Source organism: Tachyglossus aculeatus, chromosome 5, assembly GCF_015852505.1.
Source record: "Tachyglossus aculeatus isolate mTacAcu1 chromosome 5, mTacAcu1.pri, whole genome shotgun sequence".
In the NCBI taxonomy this organism is placed as follows: domain Eukaryota; kingdom Metazoa; phylum Chordata; class Mammalia; order Monotremata; family Tachyglossidae; genus Tachyglossus; species Tachyglossus aculeatus.
Window position 1 is genome coordinate 20,220,611 of NC_052070.1, and position 20,737 is coordinate 20,241,347.

Consider the following 20,737-nt stretch of genomic DNA (forward strand, 5'->3'; position numbering starts at 1 on the left):
TGGGTGCAAAGCACTGTACTACATGTTTGGGAGAGTATAATATAACCTGTTCCCTGCCCACAAAGAGCGTACAACCTAGAGGAGAAGACAGACTTTAAAATAAATTATGGATATGTACGTAAGTGCTGTGGGGCTAAGGATGGAATGAATAAAGGGTACAAATCCAAGTACAAGGGTGACAAGGAACAGAGAGGGAGTAGGGGAAATGAGGAGAAATGAGGAAAATGAGTCAGGGAAGGACTCTTGGAGAAGATGTGATTTTAATATGACTTTGAAAGTACGGAGAGGATATGTAGGTCTGTAGGATATGAAAGGGGAGGGAATTTCAAGCCAGAGGCAGAACATAGTCTAGGAGTCAGCGGTGAAAAAGACAAGATCTAGGTACAGTGACTAGGTTGGCATTAGAGGTGTGAAGTGAGTGTGCTAGATTGTAGTAAGAAATCAGTCAGGTAAAAAAGGAGGGGCAAGCTAATTAGTGCTCTAAAGCCAAAGGAAAAGAGTTCCTGTTGGATTTGGAGGTGGATGGGCAACGACTGGAGGTTCTTGAAGAATGGAGAAACATGGACTGAACATATTTTAGAAAAATGATCTAGGCAGCAGAGTGAAGTATGGAATTAACTGGGGAGAGTCAGGAAGCAGGGAAGTCAGCAAAGTCAGTAGAGTAGCAGTTTGGATGGAGAGGAAAGGATGGATTTTAGCAGTTTTGTGAAGGTTGAACTGACAGGATTTGGTGATAGATTTCAATCAATATTTGGGTAGAATGAGAGAGATGAATCAAAGATAATGCTATGATGGGGAAGCAGTCTACTACTAGTCAGCCCACTGGCTTTACCTTTCAGAATTAGAGAACTTGTCTCCCCAGAAATTCTGATTTGATCTTCTTTCCCGTGTTTTCAACCTGAGCTCTTCAGCATGTTCTGCTCTTTGCACATCTTTGTGATGTGACATAATCACCTAATAATCTCATTTTACAGATCAGGAAACTGAGATTCAGAATGACTTGAACTAGTGGGTGGAGGTATCTAATGAATGCCTGGCTGGAGTCAAGGAAGCTTATCCATGCTTTTACCTTTTTAATTTCTCTAGTCAGCATGCACCGTTCAATTCTGAGCACGGTAGAGATATCAATGTGCTCTCTTGAAATGGAATTGAGCCATGCTGTAAAACTATCCACCGTTGCCAAAAACAGAACCCAGGTGAACTTCAAAATGTTAAATATCCTTTTGATGATGTTATCTGGGAGGAGGAAAAACAGTGAGATGTTAAAGAAGCTGGAAATGGCTATAATAGATCCCAATCCCGGTCTGATATATCCCCCTGAAGACAACTTCAAGTTGTGCACTGTTCGGTCTTCAGTTTATTCATTAGCACTTACTGACTGCCCACTCAGTGTTGAGCACTGGACTAGATATTCGGAAAAGTACCATGAGAGTCAAAGACATACCCTCCAGGAGCTTAGAGTCTAATGGAGATTTCAAAATTGTTAAAATGGATCAATTAATAATTATACTTTGGAGTAGACTGAATGTGCCCCTATCTGGGCCAATCTCCTTTCAGGTCAGTGGCTGCTGATTTTTTATGTCCCTTCCCAAACGTTTAAGCCTTTCAAAATAAACCTCCAACTGCAAACTCCCATGGAATCAACCTGTGCATATCTATCCTAGCAAATTTGGGAAAATTCTGACTTGAAACTCACTTTAGCCTCCATAATCCAGACATTCTAGGACAAGCAAAATGTTTGGCCGAAATAACTGGGCAATTTATTTTGAGGTTTTAAATATTCAGATAATCTAAACAGTACAATCCCTCTCGGGGTCGCACCTGGAGAGTTTCCAGTCCTCTACCAGTATCGACTATGGGAGGAAGAGTCACACAGAGGAGGAAGAGTCACGCAGAGGAATACCCAGTCCATTCCTAGCTTGGCCAAGGCTAGCGAGTGGAAGGCAATCTGCTACAAGTCAAAACTCACCTTTGCTGGGCATAAGCGCCAAGGGAAAGAGTCGAGGGTGGAGACTCAAGTTTACTGTGTGGTAGGAGGCAGTAGCAAACCACTTCGGGATTTTTACCAAGCAAACTCCATGGATACACTATCAGAAAGATCGCAGATGGAGGTGGGACATTCTGGGAGAAATATGTCCATGGTATCGCTATGGGTCGGAGACGACTCAACAGCATAAGACAAGACAAACAGTATAAAAGTCTCTAGATTCCAATCTTGTTGAGGGCAGAGAATGTGTCTGTTGACTCGGTTATATTGTACTCTCCCAAGAGCTTAGCAATACAGTACTCTGTACACAGTAAGTGTTCAATAAATACCAGAAATACATTAGGATGAAATGGACGCAAACCCCACATCTTAAGAACATTGTTTCTAAATTTTCTTTCTGTTTGGGAAGGACTTATAATATCACAGAAATCAGGACTATGTCTTCTAACTCCATTGTATGCTCAATCTCTTCGTACAGTGCTCTGCAACTAATAGATGTTTAATAAATACTATTGATTGATTGATTAAACTTTTATCACTCAATTTCCTGAAACTTACTGGGGGTGGTTGCAAGCTAAATTGCAAACTCCTGAGGATAGGGATCATGTCAACTAACTCTATTTTACTCCTTAATCTCTTAGTACAGTGCTTGGCAGAGAATAAGTGCTCAATAAATGCCACTGATGAGTTGAGTGAATAGATTTTCCTCACTCAAGTTACTATTATTTACTGTGGGTGATTAAGGTAGATTGTCAGCTCTGTGAAGACAGGGATCATGTCTAGTGATTTTATTGTACTGCACTCTCCTAAGAGCTTAATACCCTGCTCTTCACATAGTAGCACTCAATAAATGCCACTGATTAATTGATGACCTGAAAAATGATGTTGAGAGACTTCTGGGACTGGGAGAAAGCTGAACACACTAATTTAATCCAACAGGTCAACTTTATTTTTGGCTCTCTATGCCCCTTTCTATCAAATGTTTCTTGTTTGTTATTAAGTGATGGTGAAACTTCTATTGGAAGTAAAATGGTTGTACCATTAAAAAAAAACAACAAATGTTGTTTCACTAACTCCTTCCCCAACTGTAGCCCCAAAGACCAGGCCAAGCATAACTGGGACAGGATGGAGAGATTCCTAGGAGGGAACAATAAATCATTCAACCGATCAAGGATATTTATTAATCACTTACTTTCGGCAGGACACTGTACTTAGCACTTAGAGTACAATGCAGCTAGTAGAAACCACCCCTGCTCTCAAGGAGCTTGAAGTCTAAAACACAGCTATCACCCTCCTCACCCTCCTAGTACAATGGTTTCTTCATTGGCCTTTAGTACCCTGGCCTTGATTGCTATGAACCATGATTTTTGTCCAGAATGATAAACTTCAGTTCATTCACTCATTCATTTAATCGTATTTATTGAATGCTTACTGTGTGCAGAGCACTGTACTAAGTGCCTGGGAAGTAGAGTTCAGCAACAAGTAGAGACAATCCCCGCCCACAGCGGGCTCACAGTCTAGAAGCAGAGAGACAGACAATTCCAGGTTGTTTGTTCCTCAGGGTCCATTGCCACACCCAGGAATGAAAGGAAGAGGGCACTTAGTACAGTGCCTGGCACATAGTAAGCGCTTAAAAGATACCATTAAAAAAAAAACATTACAGGACTTAGGAGTTATTCCCTGGGAAACCATTCGGCATAAATTTTCAGGCAGTTCATTGTATAAACTGACCTCAGATTGAAAGCAGATCATTCCCCCCCACCGTTCACCTGAATATGGAAGTTTCATACCTGGCCCATCTTTTTTCTTTTTGACTGGTTCATCGTGCCTCTCATCATATTCCATGGAACCTGCCGGTGTATATTAAAAGAACCATGAGTTGAAATTCTTCCCTAATGAAATTAAACAGAAATTCTACCCTGCCAACTGAAAGCTGATGGCATTGCTGCGTCTGAAGTAGTCCCGTAGCAACTCAGATATCCCACAGGATTCAGATTCTCCCCTGTAATGCCTCCTGGGCCTTGAACCTCTGGTTCTGTCATTCTTAAAGCCTCTTGAGTCAGAAAGCAGCAAGGGTGATGACCTTCAGGAAGGTGCCCCAGATATAAATGCTGGGTAAAAAAGAGGTCTCTCAACCAGAACCTGAACCCTATTGTCACATGGGTCTAGCTCATGGGTGTCAACTCCAGCCTCTAGAACTGAACTCCCAACGTTGTTCATTCCAGATTACTGGCAAGACCTGAGATTTTCCAATTGGGATCTCCAAATGTGGCTTTCTTGACTCCTTGCTCCTTGAAGCCTATGCCCCAACCAGGACTCACCCCCACAAAATCTGTGTGCTCCCTTTATCCCCCACACTCAAAATGAAATGGTCTAGATATCTGAAAGAAGTTTGATTATGACTATCCTTGAAAGGCAATTACTCCTTTCAAACTGGAACTTTTATTTTTCCGGACATGTTCTATCTGCCCTTTGAGAGACACTGGCTGTGGAAAGTCAGTTGGTTGTTAAATTGAGAAGCAGAATGGCCTGAGAGTCAGAAGGAACCAGGGTTCTAATCCCAGCTCCACCACTGGGCTGCTGTGTGACCTTAACTTTAACGTACCTCTGTTACCTCACTGTAAAATGGGGATTAAAACTGTGAACCCCATTAGCTGGTGCCTCCCCCCCCCCCCCAGTGCTTAGTACAGTGTCTGGCACAGAGCAAGGACTTAACAAATACCATTTTCAAAAACAGTCACCTTCCTGCCTTCCCAGAGGAAAGGAGTGATATGGAAAATTTTTGTTTCTATCTCCAGCTGGGCCTTCTCACATTGAGGAAGCCCTTATCTTGGTAAGAGCCTGGGTCCCAGCTGCTAGGAGGAAGAAATTTCAGAAGGTAACAACGAGGCACACATACCTTCCCCAAATCTTCTCCTCCTCCGCTCCTTCTCTTCTCTCGCAGCCCTTTTCTTTTCCTTCCTTCTTTGCCGCAGAGCTGTTTTAGGGTCAGTGATCCAGGCCTGATAAACGAACTGGAAGGAAGGAGCTCATTTACGGCCAAGGTGCCTAAAGCAAGCCCTGAAGTAACACTCTGCCCTCTCACCCCTTCCAATGAGGTGCCATAATTAGCCTGAGATTCCTCTGAAAAAAGTCCTTTGAAAATGGTCCTTTGAAATAAGCCTTTGCAGAATCCCCATCCTCTTTATCAAGATGCTAGTGAAACAGAGAGTTGCTAATAGAGAAGCTGTGTGGCTCAGTGGAAAGAGCCAGGGCTTTGGAGTCAGAGGTCGTGGGCTCAAATCCCTGCTCCACCACTTGTCAGCTGTGTGAGTGACTTTGGGCAAGTCACTTAACTTCTCTGTGCCTCAGTTACCTTATCTGTAAAATGGGGATTAAGTCTGTGAGCCCCATGTGGGACAACTTGATTACTTTGTATCTACCCCATAGCTTAGAACAGTGCTTTGCACATAGCAAGCACTTAATAAATGCCATTATTATTATTATTATTATTAATAGCTCATTTTGTAACCACCCAGCATGAAATATGTGAAAAATATTAAAATGAGGTAGGGTAGACAGCAGTTGCCTTCTGTAGTATTACATCCACAAGGGCTACCTAATTGGCCTGGAGGTCTATCTGATTGACAGTGGCTGCCCTGGAACTGCACTCTTCTCTTCTGCCCCAGTGCCAGGCTGTCTGGTCACCAGAGGCTTCCTTGAGACCTTGTAGGGTGGCATCAGGGTGAGGGAACTGGGTCATAACCTAGAAAAGTCCTAATTTCCTCTAGCTGGGCTGACACCAGGATCATCTAGAACCAGGGGGCCCCAGCAGTCTTGTCTTGTCAGCATGGGGCAGTTAGGGCCTACACTGAGCTGGAGTTAATGTCAGGATTGAGCTCTGCAGACTTGGAGCCAACAAAAAAGGAAACTTTCCACCAGAAAATTCTTTTTAAAAAAATTCATTCTGGCCCCCTGGCAAACCCAGCCCAAGTCGAGGCAAGCAGCCCCCCATCTGCAGAGGTGAGCAAACACGACCAATTCCAATCCAAACATTTCCCTCCCCATTCCGGGAGCTGCGATATTTCCTTTAACAAGAAGCCCAACATAACCGCCTCTAGCTTGAGCCACAAAGTAGCTGGAGGAGGAACCAGCTTCGTAAGAACCAATAAAAAAAACAGGTGGAACATCTTGGGCTGGGGATGCTTCTGAAACACCTGGAACAAACACTGGACCAATATCTTCTTCCTCAGCACTATAAATAGGACACAAAGAGCTAGAAGACATGAAGAAAGAGTCCTCTCCCCCTCCCCATCCCCCCCACCCCCATCCACCAAATTTCCAGGAGCCAAAGCGAAGACAACATCCTTCAAGCTGTCCTCTGCTTTGGCCAAATTGGCTTTATCCTCCTTGAGATCCTCTCCCTTCTGAGAGAACAGCTGACCATGAACCACTCAGCAACTGCAGATACGGCTTTGTTGGTTTAGTCTTTTTGATAAGAAATGTCACATTTTTACCAGAAAAGTTAAGCCAACAAAAACCAGAACCTGGAGGAGTGAAACAGTTACTTGCAAGTTAAACACAAGGATGTTGTACTGTTATGATTTTCATCAGGGAACTGAAAACCATCAGCAGCCAGCAACACAGCAGCAGCACCAGGCAGGGTCCAGGGAAAGTTTGAGGTGGTGGCCAGGGACTTCACAAAGTCAAGCAGGGGTAGGGAAAGGAAAGGGTCCTTGCGATGCAAGCCCCTGCCATGAAAGCTTCCAAGCAGAGCAAGCATTCCCCCATGCCCATACCCAGGAACACACCGAGTCTCAGGGAAGCTGGGGTAGTATTACCGAAGATAAATTGTGAGTTGGGTTTCTTGGAGTCCTCTTAAAGCAGGAAGTACATTTTGAACTGTTTGAAACAATCTTTCAGAAGATTGTGCTCCAGGCAGCCTGGACTGAACGGGGGTTTTAGTTGGGGGAAGGGGGAGGAGGATGAGGGCCCAGATTTGAATCTTAGCTCAAGGCCACACCATAACCATTTTGCAAAGGAGGCAGTGTGGTCTAGTGGATAGAGAATGGGACTGGAGTTCAAAGGACCTAGGTTCTAATTCTGGCTCCACCACTTCCCTGCTGTGTGACCTTGGGTAAGTAACTTCACTTTTCTGTGCCTCAGTTACCTCAGCTGTAAAATGGGGATAAAATCCCTGGTACAGGACTAGGACTTGGTGCATAGTAAGCACTTGACAAATACAACTACTCTTCTTCTTTTTCTTCCTCTTTTTTTTCTTTTCCTTCTCCTTCTTCTTCTTCTTCTAATTACATTGGGTCTCAGAGGGTCAGAGGGTAATCTTAGTTTCTTCACTTAACTTGTGAAAGGGATCAACTCTCGAATCCATCTTTGTCTTTCTGAGATCAGGTTTCCACACAGAAAGGCTGAGCTTAGTAAATCAACAGACTCCGGGAAACATGAATAAAAAGACAGACTGAAGACAAAAACCCCATCCCAGGGGTGGGAAGTGGACCCCGAGACTTCTGCCCCATCTCCTTCCTGTCAGAACGAAGGGCTTTAGGGCCTTAGAAGTAAACAGGATGTGAACTTCTCCTCCAGAGTCTCGGGGCTTCTCCAGAACTGGTGCCTCCCCCAGACCTGACAGCTGAAACCTCCTCTAGCTAGATAAACCCGAAACACTGGCTGTCTACATGGGAGCAGCCTTGTTAGAGAAAGAACAACGGAACAGCGGCCTCTTCATAGTGAGGCCCCAGAGGACCTTCACTTCTGTGAAGGAACAGGGCCAGGAGATGTGCATATTGCTTAAGAACTCAATACTGCACAACACTTATGGAGGGTGATTGGCTTGGGGGGCTCAAGGTTAATCAATAATGTATTCCATGGTAGCTTAAGAGCAGTCAAATTGTTTTGACAGGGTGGGAAATTGTGAAGGAAGGCTGGCCAGCCTGGTTGGGAGAAACCTGGAGTGAATCCAGGATGGCCATGGGCACGGATGGGTGGGCGGAAGAATATTCAGGCTGAAAAGTTACTGTAGGGTGAAGGCGGGAGTATAACAGATTTGTTTTGAAGTTTTACCAGCTTTCTGAGAAAGATCACCACACTCTCTACACATCATAACTGATGCATGCAGCCAGATGTGACCCTTGACAATGGCTTAAACGGTAACATCAGAAGGATAGAGAGTGTATCTTTATCTGCATTTTCCCAGTCCATTTTGGGATGGCCTCCAGGCCCTCCGGGGAAGGCAAGCAACTGTAAGTCACAGTAGACAATTGGCTTCTGAGAGCCCAGATAAGGGGACTGAATTTGCAAAAATGTTTTCTATTGTAAAAAATGCCTCGGGGAGAATGCAGATAAAAGATGATGAGGCACACTAGACTGGGACACTAGAGAACGGAGGGAGGGTCACACACTACCGTCAGTGAAAAGTCAAATACCTTTGCAGCTCTGATTAAATACTGAAGAATAGTTTTAGGAAGTTTAATGACAGACTTGGGCAAGGCTAAAATGGCTGAGGCAAATTTCCCAATAGCTCTCTACAAAGAAGGACAAAGCAAGAGCAATTAGTAGGAAACACAAAACTACTAATCCAAAATATAATTTCAATAGGAATTTGTCTATTTGATTTCCAAACTTCACTTATCTATTTAATTTACCCACTAGGCAATAAGATAGTGACAATCATCGAAAACAAAGAGGAGCAGCCAGACAGGAGAAGGGCTAGGGTTTGTAAACTCGATGTTAAAGAAAATAGTCTAAGTCATCGAATGTCCTGAAAAACAGTGCAGGTTAGATAGCTCTATGATCGCTTCGTGGAAAGTGGCAATTAGGAGTAAAGCGGGCTGAATAAGGCAAAGAAAAATAAGTGCCTAGAAGGGAGTGCAGAAGAATTGTAATTTAACTTTATTACTGCTTAGCTTCTACCATGCCCTCACGCACACACCCACACACCCGCACCCACACATACACACACACATACACACTTAAGAAAAGCTGCTCAAAGGTATGGAAAGTATCACAGGGCATGCCCACGGTAATTTAGCCCTTTACTTCCGTTGCCTGAGAGACAGAGAATCTACCACATTCAGATTTATTGTAACCTTAATCTGTGCATCCTGATCCCCATTGTCTGCCTAGTAAGACCTGACTGAACATCTTTTAGGGAGCCCCCTCCACAACTTGCATCACAAAAACAAGGTCTATAACCATTCATTCACTCAATCATATTTATTGAATGCTTACTCTGTGCAGAGCACTGTACTAAGCACTTGGGAAGTAGAAGTTGGCCACATATAGAGACCGTCCCTACCCAACAGTGGGCTCACAGTCCAGAATAGTGTTCTGCTGGGATGGGGCTACTTATTCTTCAAAGAAAATAGCACTAAATTCCCATCCAGATAACTCTACCTGGAAACATCGTCATCATCAAGCATATATTGAGCCACCCTTGTAGGTCAGGGATTGTATTCAGCCTGAATCCCTAAAGAGGAGGATTTTAGTACATTGTTTTGAAAAGGAAATAGAGAGCTTCTGTCTTCCTAGACTTCTTTCTCTAGCAAAATAAATGTTTCAAAATATACGTTTCTAGGTATTAAAAAATCCTATAAATGAGATTTTGAATTGCCAAATGGTGAAAACATCCTTAAGTGATTATTTGCCGGATCACCACTTGGCTGGGAATTGATTGAGTCTCAGGGTCAGTTGTTACACTTTTCTCCAAACAGAAGATCATTCAAGCATCCTAAAGCAATGCCAACAAAAAGGCATCTACATTGTCTATCCTTTTGCAACCTGGAAAAATAAAGTTCAGTTGATGAAGCTTTATTTTTTTTTACAACAACACACTTCTTGTGCAAGTTAATGAAGAATGAACCTGTACAAAGTCCTTGCAGAGCAGGAATTCAGACAATGCTCAAAGCAAGCAGCATTGCCATTTAAACCTCAAGAACTCTTATTTGTGGAAAACAAGTCATCAACTCTAGACATTCAGGACAAGCTTCTGGGAACTTTGACACACATGAATGTGCAGGAAAAGCTCAGACAATAAGCTCAACCCTTCCAACTTGCAAAATGTGTTTACTGCATCCAATCCACATTTACCTGAAAGGCTGATTTTTTCCGGGGTTCTTCATCTTCCTTTTGGTCCTCCTCCTCCTCCTCTTCACTGTCCGTCTCAAACAAATAATAATCTCCACTCCTGACCACTATGCAAAACAAAATATTTACTTATTTTGGGGAAGAACAATGGGGTGTCTTTTTGAACTCTTTTCTGAATGGGACCCCAAAGACACACAAGCAAGAAGGCAATCACTAAAGGAGTCAAAGGTGAGAGGGTTGGTGGTGAAGAAAAGGCAAGAGGTGAATTGGATTCCCTGCTGGAGTAATGACTTGGTATCAGCTTGGCCGGTTCTGAAGGGCACAGGGCGAACAGAGGGTCATGCCAAATGGTGCAGATGGCTCATTTGGATAATTCAGGGCAAAACATCATGAGTCCCAATCTTCCACTTCACTTTGTGCTATGAAGACTAAGCAATATTCAATATTTTGGCCATGGCAAGGGTGGGGCAATGGAGAATCATGGTCAAAACAACATGGCCAGGAGGACAAAATGACAAAAAGACAACAAACACCGGGCTCAGAGCTGAGAGCAGAGATGGAGGTTAGGCCCATCCATTTAGTAGGAATTTGACCAATGTAACCTATATTAGCCCAAGATGATTAGCTTAGCTTCAGGGGGAAGAAGCCCGGCTTGTAAATGGTGGGGTTACATGAACTGTAACATCGCGTGCCGAGTCTACTGCCTCTTCCATCTTTTATGTAGTTTGTAAAATACTGATTCAGCCTTAAGAGTAAGTGACGTGGCATCGTTTGGAACATATTTTTCACATTGAAAATTTCTGAGGTAATGGAAAACCTTGGCTTGTTACAAGTGAATTGCTTGGCTATTATCAAACACCATCACAAATGAAAGTAATTTTGCCCTTGGTTTCAGACAGAATCTGAAGCCTCCATTCATGAAGATACAGAGTGAATGAACTGGGCCTTATATCCTTGAACAGAAGCGTGATTTTTGTTTTGAATAAAGTAAGAGGCCCAGGGATTAGGCCCGGAAAAGGAGAAATAAAGGAAATTAAACGTAAGACGATAATAAGCGAGAGGGAACCAAAGTCATGGCATTACTTTTGACAGTAAGGAGGACTATTAAAGTAATGCCTTTATGTAAGCTGAGAGATTTGCGGGAATCATTACACGGAGTGTATGTCATGTTCAGTTGAGAAAAATACAGAAAAATTCATAAAAGTGACCATTTTACCCTCATTATTGGCTCTAAAAAACAATAGCTTCAATCTTATTCAATCATACTTCCCTAAATTTTTCTTGTGTTTAGCTGGACCAAAACAAATTTTAAACCCCGAAACAAGTGTCTTGCTTCTACTTAAGGGTAAGCTAAGTCGAACTCCCAGTAGTGGGATTTATGTAATAACTTCTGATTATTTCTGATGGCAAGTAATAGTAACCACAAATATTTAGGACCTTTTAAGGACGTTTACTGTCCTCAAAAATAGCTAAAAAAATTACATCAAAATATGAAAATAATCACACAGTGTAAGGTACTAGTGGACGTTGTAGTTCAGATGCACATAACCTTTGGGAGAGTTGCCGGACTGGTTGGTATTTTTTAAAAATGCTATTTGTTGGGTGCTTGCTATGGGTCAAGCACTGTTCTGAGCACTACGTTTGGGGCAATCAGCCAAAAGATAACTTTTCAAGGTCTCTTTCGAGCACCCGAAAACTTGGTGCCTCTTAGACTGGTAATAAACACGAAAAAGAAGTCAGAAATGGACTTTTGTTATATTGGAAGGGACGGAAGGTATGATTGAACAGCAATAATGCACTTTTGTGTGAATACATAGGTATGGAATTGGAAAAACATTAAGGCTAAGATCCTCAGTAGACAATAGGCGCTTAAGAATATTTCACTTACTACTGTTAACGTCATTATATAAGTGCCTTACTATTTATAAAGCATTTATTCTTGAAGGATTTTGAGCAGCAACAAAATTAAGGTCAAGAGCCCAACAACCAACCTCAGTGGAAGGAGGGATCGCAAACAACACACAATCCCACAGCCCAACATAAACAACCAAAACCAATTGGAAAAGGTCTCATCTTCAGTGTTCGACAGAAAGATGCGTTCTTTAAGGCTATAGATTCCAATCTATGAATGACACAAATTTCTGCATTATTGCACGACAAGTATTGTAACAATGCACACTTGGCTTAATCTCCATCTCCAAGAACAGGATATAATGAGGGTGAAATGAATCGAAAAATCCGAAGTCAATAACCGTCACAGGGCAAAGTCTTTAATTTACCACTAGCCAGTACGGTGATTAACCAAGACCATATCCAGTTCCTTTCCAAATACCATGTTTTAACAGACCAGGAAGAGAACTGTGATAAAAATGGCAACTGGGTTTTATCCCAGGTGAAACAGAAATCTTTACTCTGGTAAGTGATTCTTCTGAAACAGGATAGGTCTCTCTAAAGTGGCAATATGCCCTTTAGAAACAGAAAAATTGGCATAGTTTTCTTGTGACTTGATAGAAATGGGCAATCAGTGTACTGCAATAGACAGGTATAGATAGAAATGCAAAAATAAAATGGTCACACAGAAGGTAAAAATGCAAAGAGCATGGCTTACCACACTTGTCTCAGCTCAGTAAGGGGATTGAACACGTTTGGTTGTAAAGTCTCAGGCTTTGAGGATTGGTCATACTTCCCTATTGTCTTCTATAGTCTAAAATATCACTCACCACATCAGCACACAGCATGCTGTCTGGTAACATCAAAAAGTGCCCATAAATGATATGGGTTACATGGTAGTTTCTAGCATAGGAATCAGTCAATGACCAGTAATCAAACATTTATACTGGAGTGGCAGGGCCCAGGAGTCAATGATACTGGCCTTGTTAAGATGCGCAATGCACAGCCTGAATTATTCTTAATGCTGCATTTCTGACAATGCAACATTTTTACTTTCTGTGTGGTGCTAGGAACTGTTGTTCCTCTCTGAATCGAATAAATCTTTGTTGGGCGGCAGATTGAAACAGGCACAACACAAGCCAGGCATGGGCATTTTGAGTGCCAGCTTTGGAGACTTCTCAAGACTAGTTGAGTAAGGGAGGGGAGAAAGCGGCCAAAGTCAAGAGCTTGTCTCCCTGCTTCAGCTCTCACCCTTGCAAAAGCCTTGAGTGCAAACAAAACCAGAGCTCTGGGGGAGACAGAGGAGGAAAAGCAGCCTCAGTGCTGCCATTTGCCCTTGTCTTACAAAGAGGGTCATCAATCTACTGGACCATGGCCATTCTGCTTCCTACCAGAGCGTCGTTCGAGGGGCCAGTGTCAGCATTAGACAGTGAGTCAGGGACAGGAGTGCTCTGACCTCTGGGTTTAACTCTATTTCCTTCTCTTCGATGCATCACAGACCAGGTTGCAGGCCACCTTCGCTAGCCAGCATGGAAACCAACTGCCATCTTGGAAGCTGCCTGGACCTGGTGGTGGCAGGCTGAGGGGTTCAGGTTCCCATTCCTTTGACCCGGGCCATGGTAGGTTTTTCTTTTTTTATTCTACACGTAGACCCCCTATCAAGTCACAATGATCAAACCATGCAGAAAACAACCAGGCCGTGGGAGTGCCTGAATTCTGGTCAAGGATATAAGAGTGGAGGAATCGATGGAATCGTAAGAGGATCGAGAAAACCTACTGGAAGCATGATCAACCCAAGGTCGCCACCACTGCTTTTTTTTGCCCTTGGCTTTTTCTCTGTCTGCTTCTCCTAAAATGAAACACGTCCAAACATTAATTTTTACACAGTGAGAAAACACGTTTTGAACACCACACTTCCATAGCCTATTCCTGTAAAACCTAGCTAAGCACCCCACAGTCAGGAGAGGAAGATACATACATGCTGAGTATATACACCTTTAACTTAAGCTTCTTGTGAGCAGGAATCATATCTACTTTCCCAAGTGCTTAGTTCAGTGCTTTGCACACAGTAAGTGCTCAATAAATAACATTGATTAATTGTGGCTCTACGTAACAGGTGACCTATACGTAGGACGCTAAGAACTGGTAGTATCATCCACTTAGGGGTAAAGTTGCGACTACACACCTGTGGTACAGATTTGGGGATACTCAGAAAGAGGATTCTTGCTACATTTATAAACTATCTGAAAAATTTTACTCCCCAATTTTTTTTTTTACACACTACCATTTATCAGCGGACTACATATAAGTTGTCCCTAGGCATACTGTGCCAAGTATCAAACAAAGCCTGAAGTGAATTTCTCGACAATCAATCAGCATCTTAAATGAATCCCAAATATTTCTCCTTAGCAACAAGGCTCATTGTAACGGGTGACCTCCATCCAACATGCATTCCATCCTGAAGAATTTTATGTTTTTCCCAGTACAAATGGACAACGAACTAACAGAAAGAACAATCTAACCAGTAGGCCCTTTAGATAAAACTGCCCCCCCGCCTCAGATATTAGGAAAACACATTTTTGACAAGCTCTGAAACATGATTGGGAAACATAAGTTCATCAGTGATTAATGGAAACTGCGTTTGATAAAACTCTGTTCATTCCACCCCTGAGAAAGAGTACAGCATGCCCAAAAAGCTAGAAAGGAAAATGCCTAACACTAGCAAATCTCCATGCAATACACGTCTCTCTCACATTAAGCTTCATTAGAAACAACAGCGCTTCAAGGGCATTGTAGCTACTGACTCTCATGCTCCAATCAGAGATATATGCAAAAGCCCATTTGTTTCAGCAGGCTTTGAGCAACCAGAGAGAATGCTTGAAATGAGCCTGCTCCTATTTCTCTGTGAAACACTGTTGACATCCAACAGAACCAATTCGGCCCAAATGATGATGGTCTCATCAAGGATGGTGAGCTTTACTGGAAACATAAGCTGGTCAGGGTGGGCGACTTTGCAGTTCATTCAGGAGGTGTCCTTGAAATCGGTATTTCATTAAAATGTTTGGGCAAACTTTGGAGGTAAAAACAAACAAAAACACTCACCCTAGAGAACTGGAGAAAGTAAAGCTAAGTTTGAGTTCTCACATACATTGAAAATGTTGGGAATATAAATTTCTTGAGTTCACAGTCCTATAGCATTCCATACAATGGTTTCAAATTCAAAGACATAAACGGGGTGGGGAGTGGGGGTGGGGGGAGGAAGAGGGGGTAGATAATGGTGAGACATACTTTCATCATCTTCTTCAGAAACTTTTTGACTGTCTTGTACTTCTCCGGACTCCTGGTTCAGGCTCAGCATTCGTTCTTTTCCCTTTTTATATTTCTGTTGCCTGGCCTTAATGCGATCCATCCTAATGAAAGGAAACAGCACCAGTGACACGGACGATAGAGGCATGTGCTATCGTCCCCTCCTCGGGAGATTGGTTCATTAAACTCGGATGCTTCTTTCTCTGAGTGCAGCAGGGCGTGCCCCCTGGGATTTCAGCCCCGTGGACATGTGGGGGATCAGGGTGGGGGGACCTGACGGGTCAACGGTGGTCACTGAAAGATGTTACTCGGGCAATGCAGAGATAACAGGGAGCCCAAACTTGTCCCAGTTTGGGTAGGGGGGAGAGAAGGAAAATGCTGCTGCCTGGTTTGAGGGACCCTCAAACCCCCTAGTGAATCAGCAGGGCTGACTCTGAGGTGTCTGAGTTCACCCGCTTCTTGGCTACTACCAGAACATGTCTCCACCCTCACCCCCCTTCCTTCTAGACTGGGATCCCACTGTGGGCAGGGATTGTCGCTATTTGTTGCTGAACTGTACCTCCCAAGTTCTTAGTATAGTGCTCTGCACACAGTATATCCTAAAAAAATATGATTGAATGAACATGCAGTGTACGTACATGTACATATCTATAATTCATTTATTTATATTTATGTCTGTCTCCCCCTCTAGACCATAAGCTCATTGTGGGCAGGGAATGCGTCTGCTTATTGTTGTATTGTACTCTCCGAAGCACTTAGTACAGTTCTCTGCACACAGTAAGTGCTCAATAAATACGGTTGACTGACTGATTGACTACCAGGGTGGAAATTATAGGAAAAGGCAAGGGAAAGGAAGACTGAAGCATCCATACTGTCTCTTTAGTTGGTCCATTGATTTTTTCTCCTCTTCAATTCTGGCTTTCACTGCTTTCACAATGGTGGCCTGGAACAGCTCGGCTCCTCTGCAGGGAAATTGGAGAACAAGAGAACAGTCAGTGAATTCCTAAGCTCCTCTTCCCCCATTAATGTTCAGAATGTCTCAAAACTTGGAGAGAAGCGGGAAACCAGGAACCCAGAAGGAGACAAGGAGCCCTCAGAGAAAACCATGTTCTTCTTAAAAAAAGAAAAAATCCCTGGATCTGCTGGTGCGGGGCAGAATGTAGCAGAATGGCGAACAACGGATGATCATTTTACCACTTACTGTTCATAAGATCCTCCCCCTTGCTAGCCAGCCTCCTCCAATGGTGGCTCTCCACATCCTATGTTCCTCAACGCTCACCCCACTGCAACCGACCCCAATTTGTGTAGGCCCAATCACAGCCTACACCTGAGCGCTACTGTATGAAACACTCCAGTCTAGCTTGGGTGTCCTCTTTCTCTGAGGCAACAAAAGCCATATCTGAGTTGGAGATGTTCCTCATCAAGGGGTTCCTGGCTCAGGAAAGAAGAGAGTCATTTGACTGCCCCCTTAATTCATCCTCCCTCCCAGCCCCACAGCACTTGTGTACATATCTGTAATTTATTTATTTATATTAATGTGTGTCTCTCCCTCTAGACTGTTAGCTCATTGTGGGCAGGGAATGTGTCATTTTATTGTTGTATTGAACTCTCCAAAGCACTTAGTACAATGCTCTGCTCACAGTAAGTGCTCAATAAATACGATTGACTGACGATTCAGGCAATTCATTCATTCAATCATATTTATTGAGTGCTTATTGTGTGCAGAGCACTGTACTAAGCACTTGGAAGAGTTCAATATAATGATCAACAGACACATTCCCTGCCCACAAAGAGCTTACAGTCTAGAGGCCCCAAGTGCCTGCAGTGGTGTTTGGGGTGAGGCAGACCGTTCCTCAGAATGCAAGGTGGCTGCTTCCCCTTCCAGTTCACCCCAGACTCCTGCCACAACTCAGCCACCAGGGCCCATTGAGCGATCGTATTGTAGGGGCTCTGGTTGCTGATGCGGTGCTCTTCAGAGAGTTGACAAGCAAGAGTTACACTCTGGGAGAAACCCATTATCCACATTATAGTGGTGGAAACATTAGATCTCCACCAAGGTGGGATAGGTTCGGGAAAGGCGGGAAGATTTGTCATTACTGTACCTCTAAGGACCGTGTTTATTTTCATGAAGACAACCTGGTTGTACCTGCTTGTCCCTGACACTACAGGTTCCACCATCCAGAATCGGTAATTATAACTGTAGCATCTATCAAAGCCTGCAGACAAACACAACCCCTGCTCCACATGGGGCTCAAAGTTCATCTTATCCCCATTTAACAGAAGTAGAAACTCAGGAACAGACAGGTATTCCAAGTCAGCCCACAGACTTGAGCCTGAGCAGGGATTAGAACCCAGGTCTTCTAACTCCCAGTCCCGTGCTCTTCCGCTCAGCCGCGCTGAATGTTACCTCGATGCTAGGATCTGTGAAGCTTTGATATCTGCCACCACGTGAAGGAAATAATAGCTCATGAAAACTCTTCTTTGCAGCAATAGGAAGGCGAAGCAGATGCTGTCCCAGATGATTCCTGCCTCACCACTGGGCAATTTACAGTTCTTGTCATTGGTCGCTGGAATGACAGCCACACAAAGAAGACCTGCGTAAGGATCCTAATCCATTTTTACTATTTATTGCTTATATGTTCGCCTCTAACACCCAAGCTGTACTTTGGCCTTGGAAACTCAGAGCCAGAGGGGTGGACAATGACTGGCCAAATCATCAAATGGGGATTAAGACATGGAACATCTCATGCCATTCATTGTCATACTCTGTACCTCAAAAATAGTAATAATGATTATGGTATTTGTTAAGTGCTTACTATGTTTCAGGCACTGTACTGAGCACTGGGGGTGGATACAAGTAAATCAGGTTGGACATAGTCCCCATTCCACACGGGGCTCACAAATCCAATTCCCATTTTACAAATGGATAAACTGAGACACTGAGAAATGAAGTGCCTTTCCTGAGGTCACACAGCAGATAAATGGTGGAGCTGGGATTAGAACGCATGACCTTATGGCTCTCAGGCCCATACTCTATCCATTATGCCATGCTTCTTTCACTGTCAACCCCTTATTCATGCCCTCTCTCCTGCTTGGAACCCCCTTTCCTTTTATAAACAACAGACCAGCACTCCCCCCATATTCAAAGCCCTAGTAAAATCATATCTCCTCCAGGAAACCTTCCCTGATAACACCCTCATCTCCCCAGCCTTTTTGCCTAACTTCTGCATCACCTAATGCACTTTGGTCTACATCCCCTAAAAGCTTCAATATTCACTTCACCCCACAGTCCTTATGCACACTGCCACTTTCCTTAACTGTAGTTTATTTCAATATAGGTCTCCCTAACTAGACTGTAAGCTCCCTGAGGGCAACGATTGTGTGTCCCAATTCTACTGCATTGTACTCTCCCAAGCACTTAGTACAGAGCTCTGCATAGAGTAAGCACTCAATAAAGACCACTGATGGATTTATTGATTGATGTCAGACCATACACTTCATTCATGAGGAAGTCCTTCCTTGCCAGTTTCTGAGATCTTAATGATCTTGGATAAACTACTGTTTGCAGTGAAATGCACCCATAGCCTCTGTGCCTCTGTCACCAAGAAAACTGATTCAATAGCTTAGTAACTCCAGACCAAGGGCTTCTTCTAATTCACAAATCCAGACCATTTCTCCTTTCCCTACTAAGGGCAGTCAGCAAGGAACTTTCTTTTCGTGGCCACATTGAGGAGTGAGTTATTGGTCAAGCCCTGGACTTTTCAACCACATCTATTGTCTATTGTGCAGGGGGCATACCTCACCCCCATTAACATTTTCTTCCACTGTAAAGGACTATATAGAAGCAAGGGTGCTCACTTGTGGCTGTCGTTCTCTCTCCTAACCATCTATTTCAACGAGCTGCTCAAACCTCATTTGCTTAAGTATAAAATGAATCTCTCCTTTCCAGTCTTTTATGATAGCTGGAATTATTCTTCTACCTAGAAAATGTCACTAAGAAAAATGGAAGTGATGAAAATAAACCAGAAGACATGCATGACAGTTGTTTTCCATACTTACGGATGTTATAACCTTTGACGGTGCAGGCCAGGCTAAATGCTTGAATCAACCAACAGCTGTTTTTAATTAATGATTCAATGTAGCCACAAGCTCCTAGCTGGAAAACAGAAAGGTGAATCTATAAATGTGGCACAACAGAACAGGGGTTACTACACCTTGCCCCTGGGGTTCCTTGGTTACTGGCTCTATTTCTGAGACAATCTTCCAGAAGCTCTCTAGGGCTCACCTCTCCCCTGGCACTGTGACAAGTTCGGCACAGAGGAAGGTGGTTTCACAAAGGATTGCTGTCATTATGAACTACGACCCGTTTATCCTGTGAAGTCCTCCAAGACAAGCTGACTAGTTACCACAGTTTCCCGCTACTTCATCGTTCGATCGCCTATGTGATTTAAACTCTGTTAGTCGCCAGCCTAGCGACAAAGGGGTGGAGCCGGGGCAGAAGGAGATGGGAAATTATGGTGAGCCTGGCTTCTATCTCTCCCTCTGTGGCCTCTCTGTCCCCTTCCATCGACACTGCCTTTCCCAGAGCCCCCTTCTACCTTCTCTTCTTGGGGACAGACAAAGGGGCTGGGGGTTATGGAGCGGAATGTCCCAAGCAGGGTGATTCCCTCGCCCCAGAAGAGCTGTAACAGAACCACCCCAGATGAAACTTGTGGAAATGGTGGCAATAAAAGGCACCATCCCCAGGATCTCCCAAGGACTCAGAGGAGGGCATTGTGAGGCTCATGGAGGAGATTAGTGTGGTGGGGCAACAGGGCTTGAAGATGAGGAAGGATACAGATTTCAATTTGACAGAATCATTCTCTCTCTCTCCATCTCTTTGTCTTACTATGATAATAATTGTGGTATATGTTAATGATTATAATAATATAATATAGTGTATCAGCCTTCTCTCCAATCTCCCATCCTCCTGTCTCTCCCCACTTCAATCCATACTTCACGCCACTGCCCAGATTGTCTTTGTCCAGAAATGCTCTGGGCATGTTACGCCCCTCCTCAAAAATCTCCAGTGGCTACCAATCAACCTACGCATAGGGCAGAAACTCCTCACCCTCGGCTTCAAGGCTCTCCATCACCTCGCCCCGTCCTACCTCACCTCCCTTCTCTCCTCCTACAGCCCAGCCCGCACCCTCCACTCCTCTGCCGCTAATCTCCTCACCGTGCCTCGTTTTCGCCTGTCCCACCGTCGAACCCCGGCCCACGTCATCCCCCTGGCCTGGAATGCCCTCCCTCCCCACATCCGCCAAACTAGCTCTCTTCCTCCCTTCAAGGCCCTACTGAGAGCTCACCTCCTCCAGGAGGCCTTCCCAGACTGAGCCCCCTCCTTCCTCTCCGCCTCCTCCCCCTCTCCATCCCCCCGACCTTACCTTCTTCCCTTCCCCACAGCACCTGTATATATGTATATATGTTTGTACG

The 20,737-nt window shown here is 43.9% G+C and overlaps 1 protein-coding gene across 1 annotated transcript in view; it reads right to left on the reverse strand.

The window, feature by feature from the left end:
• Positions 1–20,737, reverse strand: part of PIEZO2 (piezo type mechanosensitive ion channel component 2) — a 546,102-nt gene that overhangs the window by 62,061 nt on the left and 463,304 nt on the right. Inside the window, exons 29-38 of the mRNA XM_038746742.1 lie at positions 19,322–19,418; positions 17,670–17,829; positions 16,135–16,224; positions 15,245–15,366; positions 13,734–13,805; positions 10,070–10,173; positions 8,407–8,505; positions 4,887–5,001; positions 3,778–3,837; positions 1,070–1,236 (exon numbers count right to left, since the gene is read on the reverse strand). Coding sequence (XP_038602670.1) covers positions 1,070–1,236; positions 3,778–3,837; positions 4,887–5,001; positions 8,407–8,505; positions 10,070–10,173; positions 13,734–13,805; positions 15,245–15,366; positions 16,135–16,224; positions 17,670–17,829; positions 19,322–19,418 — 1,086 coding nt within the window. The remainder of the gene's footprint in view (positions 1–1,069; positions 1,237–3,777; positions 3,838–4,886; positions 5,002–8,406; positions 8,506–10,069; positions 10,174–13,733; positions 13,806–15,244; positions 15,367–16,134; positions 16,225–17,669; positions 17,830–19,321; positions 19,419–20,737) is intronic.